The following is a 10,192-nucleotide window of genomic DNA, read 5'->3' as shown; positions in this document are numbered from 1 at the left end:
TATTGCATTTTTTTCAAAATTGTCGCTCTATTTTTGTTTATAGCGCAAAAAATAAAAACCGCAGAGGTGATCAAATACCACCAAAAGAAAGCTCTATTTGTGGGGAAAAAAAGGACGCCAATTTTGTTTGGGAGCCACGTCACACGACCGCGCAATTGTCTGTTAAAGCGACGCAGTCCCGAACTGTAAAAACCCCTTGGGTCTTTAGGCAGCATATTGGTCCGGGGCTTAAGTGGTTAATGTTACATTTGTATAGTTTATAGTTTTTGACTCCTGGACATTTTCTTATGTGTACTCTTTTTTTGTATGCCATTTTGCTTTTTGTACCAAATAAAAAAGTTTGTAAACAAAAGATCATCAGAGCTGTTCCTAGAGAGAGTCCTCACATCCATCCATAGTTACACGGAGAACATCATGAAGCCTCTGGGACTCCTGCTCGTGATTTGCTGCCTCACTTCTACAGGTAAGATTCTCCTAGCACTCGGGGACATCCCTGCTCTCTGCCATGACAATCGTTGGCACTCGATATGCTTGCAAAAGTGCAACATTTCTAAATGAACGTTCGCTCATCACGGCTAATCTGGTCATTTCTATAAACGCAATGGGGTGGATTCAAGAAGCAATTGCGCCTGTGTAACCATAGTTACGCAGCGCAATTGCTTACTTGCCCCGGCGTAACAAGTGCTCCTGATTCAGGAACCTCGTTACGCCGACTGCAGCCTAAGATATGCGTGGCATAAGGCTCTTATGCCCGCATATCTTAGGCTGCATTCTTGCGATGGCCGCTAGGTGGCGTTCCCGTTGTGCTTAGCGTATAGTATGCAAATTGCATACTAACACCGATTCACAACGTTGCGCGAGCCCTGCGTACGCAATTTACGTCATTTCCGTACGGCAGTTTTTGCGTAAGGCTGCCCCTGCTATTAGCAGGGGCAGTCAATGTTACGTATACCCGTCGTTCCCGCGTCGCGAAATTTAAAATTTACGTAGTTTGCGTAAGTAAATCGTGAATGGCGCTGGACGCCATTCACGTTCACTTTGAAGCAAATGACGTCCTTGCGACGTCATTTGCGCAATGCACGTCGGGAAAGTTTCCCGACGGAGCATGCGCTCTACGCTCGGCACGGGAACGCGCCTAATTTAAATGATTCCCGCCCCCTACGGGATCATTTAAATTGCGCGCGCTTGCGCCGGGCATTTTGCCGCCGCGCCCACGCAATTTACGGAGCTTCTGCACCGTGAATCGAGGGCAGCGCAAAAAAATTGCGGGGGCGCAGGGCAAAATCGTTGCCCTGCGCCTCTGTAATAAATGCGCAAATCTACTTGAATCCGGCCCAATGTGTTGGGGGTTTAAATACGTCTGTACTTTTACATATAATTATCCCCGGTCTCACTCCTCACCATTATTTTCCACAATTTATGAATGAATATTTTAAAAAAACACCCAGAGGTAAGGATTTAATGTCTCAATTATATGGTGATATTCTACCTTCCATGACCGGTGTAGATAAGATGTCCCACCTTGTTTTGTGTCTGCCCGACCATGAGTACTCACCATCAGGGCCGTCTGTAAGGCAGGGCAAAGGGGAAGCTGCCCTGGGCCCTGTCATTGTTGTGGGACCCAAAGCAGCTGCCTCATACCTGCCAACTATCCCAGTTTAAATGCCCTTGTCCCTTGAAGTTTTAGTCCTTTGCTGTGTCCTCATATCTCAGTGTGAAGTGCTGCTACCAATGCTGCCTAGCTCTGCCCTATTGTTGTGTATAGATGACTCACCTGCAGACCCTGGGCCAGATTCACAAAGAGTTACGCCGGCGTATCTCCAGATACGCCGGCGTATCTCCAGATACGCCGTCGTAACTCTGAGTTGTTGCGTCGTATCTATGAGCCTGATTCTTAGAATCAGTTACGCATAGATTTGTCTTAGATCCGACCGCCGTAAGCCCATGCCTGAAGCTGTGTAAGGGGCCCCATAATTCCTGATGGCGGCCCTGCCTGCCTCCCACACTATTTCTAGAGCATTATTCTGGAAGCAGGCAGAAGCAGTCAGCCACCAGGTTTAGGGGTAAGCCTGATCAAAACTAAAAAGGAATTTGCAACTCGGCTGGTAAGTGGTAACAGCAGAGCTAAATACAAAATGTAGTCAGCCCAGGACACAGGTGCTGCAGCTAAAAGAAAAATAAACTCCATAGTAATACTTTAAATTAAAATATATATTATTCTCTTTTTGAACGCCAGGTTTCTGCATCTCATGCAAAAGTTGCTGGCACATGCTGGACTCCCAGTGCGATGGATCATCCGTGCCCTGCTCATCAGATCAAGTTTGTGTCGCTTCCTACACTCTTATATCAACAGGTATAATAATATGCATAATAATCATATGTACTGTATACTAATAGGGGGGTCACTTACTTTTTCTGGAGTCTGAATAACTGTGAAGAGAACAAGGCTGAATTTGAGTATAATTACCACTTAATTATTTTCTTAATCAATATAGTAATAAAATATTTCACAGCACAATTTTAGGTAATATTGGCGCTGAAATTCACATTCTTCAGCACTTACACAGTATATACAACTATTCCCATTAGCCTCGCCCCCGAGGAGCTTCCACTCTAAGGTTATAAATAGATATATGTCTCAGGTATTTTATACTATCTCTTACGTCCAGCGCCTCTCCATCTGCTATTACTAGCTGCAGGGGCGGACTGACCATTGAGTCACTCGGGCAACGCCGAGGACCCCATGCCACTAGGGGGCCCCATCAGGGTTGCCAGGCTCAGTAAAACCAGGGACAGTATGTAAAAATCTATGTTTTTTTTAGATCTGTCCCTGATATGTCCGAAACCGACATGCTTTTGATGTGAAAATCCTGAGATTTTAGCTGCCCTGCCTGTGCACTGCCTCCTGGCGTGGTGGCCATCTGTAAGCCCGGGGGCCCCATAATCTTCTATTGCCCGGGGGCCCCATGAGTTGTCAGTTCACCCCTGACTAGCTGCCAACATGCAATGGCTCCTGTGTAAGATGATCTACAAATGTCAATGAGTAAATGTAATTGGGTTCACTTTGCAAAGAGAATCTTCCCCACAGCTTGGTGAATCTGGTGAAGTTTCACTTTGTAAAGAATACTGAATCATGTGCAATTGAAAACAAAAAGAAAAAGGGGAAATTCCCCTTGCAAACTTAACAGCCTATTTGCCTTGCCTTGCCCCGGCCGACTTCCTAGTGCAAAATAAAAAATAAAATGGTAGAGGGCAGCGGCTGCGGGCCATCTTGAACATAAGTTAGAGCGGCCTGGGAGGCAATTGCCACCCTGCCCCCTGGCCCAGCCCTCCCCTGGGGTTAACACTAGGGGGCGATCAAGGGGTTAGGTGTGTCCTAGGGAGGTGTTTCTAACTGTGGGGGGAGGGGACTGACTGGGAGTACATAGAGATTGCTGTTCCTGATCACTAGGAACAGCAGATCTCTCTCTCTACTTCCCTGACAGACCGGCGGCGGGGATTTGTCTGTTTTACATTGACAGATCCCCGTTCTATCTCTCTCTCTTGGGTCAAGCCGGCCATGCACATGGGCTTTGGCGTCAAACACGTGCCCCCTATAGGTCTTAAAGTTACAGCTACGACGATTCGTGCAGGGGAGCCCATCTGTTGCTGCAGGGCCGATCCTAGGGTGCAGAAATATTTCTGGCGCCCCCACATGGGCGTGATCATTTTACTAACTCCTCCCCTTTACAAATGTTTCTATGGCAATGACTCAACCACACAGATGCTCCTCCACGAAGTCTTCATTACCCTGGGATCCTTACATGATCTCTTAACAAACAAACTTAACAAAATACAGGAAGAGAAGCAGAGTACTTTATTGGGACCTGGAGGGGGCCTCTCTGATGGACACAGAGAGGGCTTCTGCTAGAGAGTCTGTTAGAAAGAGCCCCCAGACATACTACAGACATGATACAGAAGATGGTCAGAGACTGCAGACATAGTACAGGAGACGTTCAGAGACTGCATACATTGTACAGGAGAAGGTCAGAGACAGCAGACATTGTACAGGAGACGGTCAGAGACTGCAGACATTGTACAGGAGACGGTCAGAGACTGCAGACATTGTACAGGAGACGGTCAGAGACTGCAGACATTGTACAGGAGACAGTTAGAGACTGCAGACATTGTACGGCAGACAGTCAGAGACTGCAGACATTGTACAGGAGACGGTCAGAGACTGCAGACTTAGTACAGGAGATGGTCAGAGACTGCAGACATTGTACAGGAGATGATCAGAGACTACAGACATAGTACAGGAGATGGTCAGAGACACATCAGTTCTGGACGAACACACACCTATGCTCAGAACACTAGTTCTGGATGGACACAAACAAGGAGAGAAGAAGGGAGGAGAGAACTCTGCCACTTCGGCGCCCCCACCTCTGCAGGCGCCTGGGTGCAAAGCACCCTATGCTCCCTGCCTAGGATCGGCCCTGTGTTGCTGTATAACGACAGCGGCTGGTCGGCAAGGTGTTAAATAGATAAAAAGGACTGGCTGAAAAGAAAACTGGGCGGGTTACATTGATACACTGGCAGCTAAAAGAGGATGAAGAAGAATTTTACACTTGTATTGTATATGCTTATACGCCTTTACATGCATGAGTGTATATGCAAGGTGTTTAGGACTTTAGGCACACAGTGGATTTCTGGCAGGATCTGCGGTTTTTTTCTTGCTTTTGCAGTGTTTTAAAGGGATAAAACATGGTAAAATGTGCATGTATTGAAGAAATTTACTTTTTTTTTATTATTTTATCTGATGGTACACATTAACTCTATTGTTATCTAACAAACACAGTGACATCAGAGACCCCACTATATACTTTAAGCTGTGGATCGCACTCGCAGTGCCATTTCAGTGGAAGCATGAGCACAAACCACGGAACAGTGAGGACGAGAAATTCATGTTGTGATACCGATGACTGCATTCCTCCCTTTCCTACCTGTAAGTCGCACACAAGTTTTGCTGAGCGTTCAGTAAGATGGAGATGATGAAATACTTCTTTGCTTGTAGGACAACCTATCATTAGGGAAACACAAAGGCCGCCATTGCCTCTGAAAATATCACTCCCCAGGCTGTCATGCTGCATCTCTCAATACTATTAATTACTGACCTGGAGAAAGCATGCAGCTTATTATGTTTTCTTTTCTGATTTGCTGATCTGTTCCAAGTCAATGCTTTGGAGAGAAATAAAGGCAGATGGCCTGCAAAGCAGCCGTAGAATTAGTGGGCCAGATTCACAGAAAAAGTACGCCGGCGTATCTGCTGATACTCCGGCGTACTTTCAAATTTCCCGCGTCGTATCTTTATTTTGAATTCTCAAACAAAGATACGACGGCATTTGGCTAAGATCCGACAGGCGTACGCCTTCGGATCTTAGGATGCAATACTTTGGCGCCCGCTGGGTGGAATTCGTGTCGTTTTCCACGTCGGGTATGCTAATTAGCTGTTTACGGCGATCCACGAAGGTACGCGCGGTCGTCGCATTCTCTTACGTCGTCGCTAGTCGGCTTTTCCCGTCGTAAAGTTGCGACTGCTATTTAGGTGGTGTAAAAATAGACAGGCCATGTTAAAGTATGGCCGTCGTTCCCGCGTCAAATTTTACGTTTTTTTGCGTAAGACGTCGGTGCGCAGGCGCCGTATAGAGCCGCACCGACGTTCGGCTTCTTTCGGCAACCCGTGACGCGCTGTATGCGACGATCTGAAGCCTGTCAATCAGATAGGAACGCCCAGTCCCGAAGAAGACATACCCGGAAGCGGTGGTGAAAGTCGGTATGTACGAGAAAAAAAAAAACAGCCGATTGTCATTAGGACAACCGCTTCCGGGTATGTCTTCTTCGGGACTGGGCGTTCCTATCTGATTGACAGGCTTCCGATCGTCGCATACAGCGCGTCACGGGTTGCCGAAAGAAGCCGAACGTCGGTGCGGCTCTATACGGCGCCTGCGCACCGACGTTCGGCTTCTTTCGGCAACTCGTGACGCGCAGTATGCGACGGTCGGAAGGCTGTCAATCAGATAGGAACGCCCAGTCCCGCACAAGACATGCCCGGAAGCGGCGGTGAAAGTCGGTATGTACGGGGAAAAAAAAACAAAAAAACAGCCGATTGTCATTAGGACAATTTGGCTGAATGTAATGTTAAAAATTTATTTTTTGGGTGAACCCCCGCTTTAAGAGTTTCAATTTGTATGCATTCAGGCAGGCCCTTCCACTACATGGTTTTGGGAAATATGAAGACAAAAATCTGTAGAAAATCTAATAGTATGTATAGGGTCTAACACTATTTCTACCAATATTATTGTTATCATGTGTTCAGATTTGTTCTTTTATGTGCAGAAGTTACCTTTGATCAGCACATGTTAGTAAAAGTAAAAAGACAAAAACAAATTGCAGCTATGTAACCCTATATAAGGCCTTAGGTAAATTTAGTCAGCCTTAATTCACTACTTCTTCTCCTTTTCCCTTTAGCTGATATTTTTCAGTTGATTTAAATTTTTAGTAATTTTAACTATCCATTTAAAAAAAAATATATCAGTTTTATTTGTGTATAATTATTTTTTCTTTTGAAAAGTGCAACCAGTGTGCCCAATGAAGAACAAATTGACATGTCGGGCCTGTTTCTCAGACACCTCTGATTACTGCTACACCAGTGATACAATTGAGTGCACCGGAAATGAGAGGAAATGTGGCCGTATGGCCAGAAGACTGTCAGGTATTTACCTTAGCCTGGACCTAGAACAAACTGGAAAAAAAATGGTTATAAATTAAAGGGGTTGTAAAGGTCTAATTTTTTTCCCCTAAATAGCTTCCTTTCCCATAGTGCAGTCCTACTTCACTGACCTCATCCTTCCATTTTGCTTTTAAATGTCCTTATTTCTTCTGAGAAATCCTCACTTCCTGTTCTTCTGTCTGTAACTCCACACAGTAATGCAAGGCTTTCTCCCTGGTGTGGAGTGTCATGCTCGCCCCCTCCCTTGGACGACAGGAGAGTCAGTATGCTCGCTAACACACAGCTCCTTTCTCTATCTGCAACGTAGAGAGCGTCCTGACTCTCCTGTCGTCCAAGGGAGGGGGCGAGCACGACTCTCCACACCAGAGAGAAAGCCTTGCATTACTGTGTGGAGTTACAGACAGAAGAACAGGAAGTGAGGATTTCTCAGAAGAAATAAGGACATTTAAAAGAAAAATGGAAGGATGAGGTAAGTGAAGGAGGATTGCACTAAGGTAAAGGAAGCTATTTAGGAAAAAAAAATTGTACCTTTACAACCCCTTTAAGGGTGGTTATTGACGGGGAGATATGCGATCACCCAAATGCTCATCTATATTAAAAGAAGAACATTTTTCAATTTTTGCATCTCTTTCATTTAGGTGGATTCAAATAGACCGCCGTATCGTATCGTATTTACACTACGCCGCCGTAAGTTAGCTAGGCAAGTACTGTATTCACAAAGTACTTGCCTGCTAAGTTACGGCGGCATAGTGTGAATAGGCCGGCGTAAGCGCGCCAAATTCAAATGAGGACGTGGGGGGCGTGTTTTATGTTGATTAACTGTGACCCGACGTGATTGACGTTTTTTAAGAACGGCGCATGCGCCGTCCGTGTACATATCCCAGTGTGCATTGCGGCAAAGTACGCCGCAAGGACGTATTCGTTTCGACGTGGACGTAAATTATGTCCAGCCCTATTCACGAACGACTTCCGCAAACGAAGTAACATTTTCAAATTTTGACGCGGGAACGACGGCCATACTTAACATTACTAGTCCAGCTATTTGATGGAATAACTTTACGCCTGAAAACGCCTTACGTAAACGGCGTATCTTTACTGCGATGGGCAAGCGTATGTTCGTGAACAGGCGTATCTAGTGATTTACATATTCTACGCCGAACTCAATGGAAGCGCCACCTAGCGGCCAGCCTAAATATTGCACCCTAAGATACGACGGCGCAGGCCGTCGTATCTTAGCTAGGTTTAAGTGTATCTCAGTTTGAGAATACACTTAAACTTAGGACGGCGCAGATTTAGAGTTAGGTCGGCGTATCTACTGATACGCCGTCCTAACTCTATGTGAAATCTAGCTAATTGTCTATAAAATCATTTTTTTTTATTTATTTCATTTCCAGGAGCAGTGACAAAAAATGATGCCCTTCGTGGCTGTGCCACCAGAAGCTATTGTGAAAAAGTTGGAAACCAGATGTCCACTATCCAAGGGTTAAACATTGATTCGAAGATGTTCTGCAGTGACGGGGCGCCCGCCCTCCATGTTGGGCTCTTGGGTTCTATAGTTGCTATCTTGCTGACAAAGTTACTTTTTTAGAGTTATTATAAATGGAGACGTTTATAAGACTGATTGATATTTGACTTTTTAGCGCTTGATGTATAGAGAACTCATTTAGGGTATTTAATAGGATGGAGTGCCGAAATTCTTAGTAATGTCATCAAAGCAAGTTCTTGTCTTGAGTTGAAAGACATCAAAGACATTGTCAATGGGCGCACCTACAGTAGATGAAGGTTCCACTTTTATCAAATGTGAAAAGTTAGTAGAAGTTAAAGGCTTGTAAGGGAGGAAGGCAGTATGAGTTAAAAAAGCCTTCAACATTTTTGATAATGTCCTCTCATTTATGGTGCCTTGGCACTCTTGTTTAAGTTCAGGTGTAAGAAGACACTTTAAGAGGCTTCCAGAACCCATTGGCAGTTATGGCATGTCCCAGGAGCTCATCCTCGTTTTCTGCTTGTTATTAGTCACTTTACTTTTTTACCTAGTTAAATAGTTATCTAAATGTGACACCGCCCACGGTAGAATGCCTTTGATTGCTACCTAGAATAATATTTGTTTCCCCACATTATTTATTTATTGATTTCTAGCTCTTAACTAGGCAATAGTTATATCCGATCTTTAGTAGATAGATAGAAAGTAGTAGAAACTCTCACAGGTCATTAACAGGGGTATAGCCTCGTACACACGGCCGGTTTTCCCGAAGGTAAAACTGTGAAGGGAGCTTTTGGCCAGCAATCCCGGGCCGCGTGTATGCTCCCTCGCAGTTTTTCCGACGGTAAAACTGACAAAAACCACTAGACAAAAAAAGAGAACCAGCTCTCTTTTTTCCCGCCCGGGTTCCCGGCTGACATTTTCTCGCCGGTTTTTGGCAGTTTTGCTATTGGAAAAACTGCGATGGAGCATACACACGGTCGGGATTCCCAAGCAAAGCTCTCATCTGAGTTTTCTCGAAGGGAAAACCGGCCATGTGTCGGGGGAAAAGTTACCGAGCAGGTTCTCTGCTTTCCCTTTGGGATCTCCGACGTGAAATAGCATTTCCCGTCAGAAATCCCGCACTTGCATATGTGTTCAAACACGAGGAATTTATTCTGTTCAATGTTGATGGATTCCAGTTCATATTTGTCAATACATTTCTTCTTTTATGTTTGTTTTTTTGAGAATATTATTTTTTTATGAAAATGGACAATTTTTATGGGGTTTTTCTCAAACAATACAAAGTAGCTACTGAGTACAAGTACACAAGTTCCAAGGCATATGTATCTAGTACACCAGGATTATTATTTTTTTGCATTTTTAATCAAACACAGATTTTTCTTCTTTTGGTATCCAAGTATATATATTTGGATCTAAAAAGTAAAATATTCTGTAATATTATTAAAACTTTTAAGAAAATACATATATGACAATATATAATTGTATGAAATAATTAAAATATGATATGAATATGCCATAGATAAATAACTTTAACTCTAAGCTAGAGTTTCATGCTGATACAGAGCTAAAATATATCCCCAGTTTATATTTATATTAACCCTTAAAGTAGAACTATAGGCAAAACTTTTTTTGTCATTTTGGATAGAATAAAGGAGACTTACCGTATATTCCTGTAAGGTTTATTCTTTTGCCAAATGTGTCCCATTAGGGAGATTTACCTTCACATTATGTCCCATAGCCAAACAGGAAGTAAGAGAAGATCCCTGCAAATTAAGGGAATCTCTAGGGGACCCCCAGGTCACCAGAACTAGTTTCCCCACTGGAACATTTCCCCTCTATTACTTTTCTGGGGACAACCCAAAATGTTCACTTTCAATGGTAATGGTAAACAGGACAAATAGAGAGGGTGAATCTCCCCATCGGGGCACAGACAGCAATAA

At 44.2% G+C, this 10,192-nt stretch overlaps 1 protein-coding gene across 1 annotated transcript; it reads left to right on the top strand.

Moving 5' to 3' along the window:
• Positions 1-333: 333 nt before the first annotated feature.
• LOC120916324 (phospholipase A2 inhibitor 25 kDa subunit-like) lies at positions 334-8,628 on the top strand. Its single transcript, XM_040327230.1, has 5 exons — positions 334-463; positions 2,237-2,353; positions 4,838-4,984; positions 6,611-6,751; positions 8,164-8,628. The coding sequence occupies exons 1-5, from the start codon at positions 415-417 to the stop codon at positions 8,355-8,357; spliced, it is 648 nt and encodes a 215-aa protein (XP_040183164.1). The 5' UTR covers positions 334-414; the 3' UTR covers positions 8,358-8,628.
• The last annotated feature ends 1,564 nt before the right edge of the window (positions 8,629-10,192 follow it).

The sequence above is a fragment of the Rana temporaria genome, chromosome 10 (assembly GCF_905171775.1).
Source record: "Rana temporaria chromosome 10, aRanTem1.1, whole genome shotgun sequence".
In the NCBI taxonomy this organism is placed as follows: domain Eukaryota; kingdom Metazoa; phylum Chordata; class Amphibia; order Anura; family Ranidae; genus Rana; species Rana temporaria.
The sequence above is the reverse complement of the archived record's forward strand: the minus strand, read 5'-3'. Positions and strand labels throughout refer to the sequence as shown.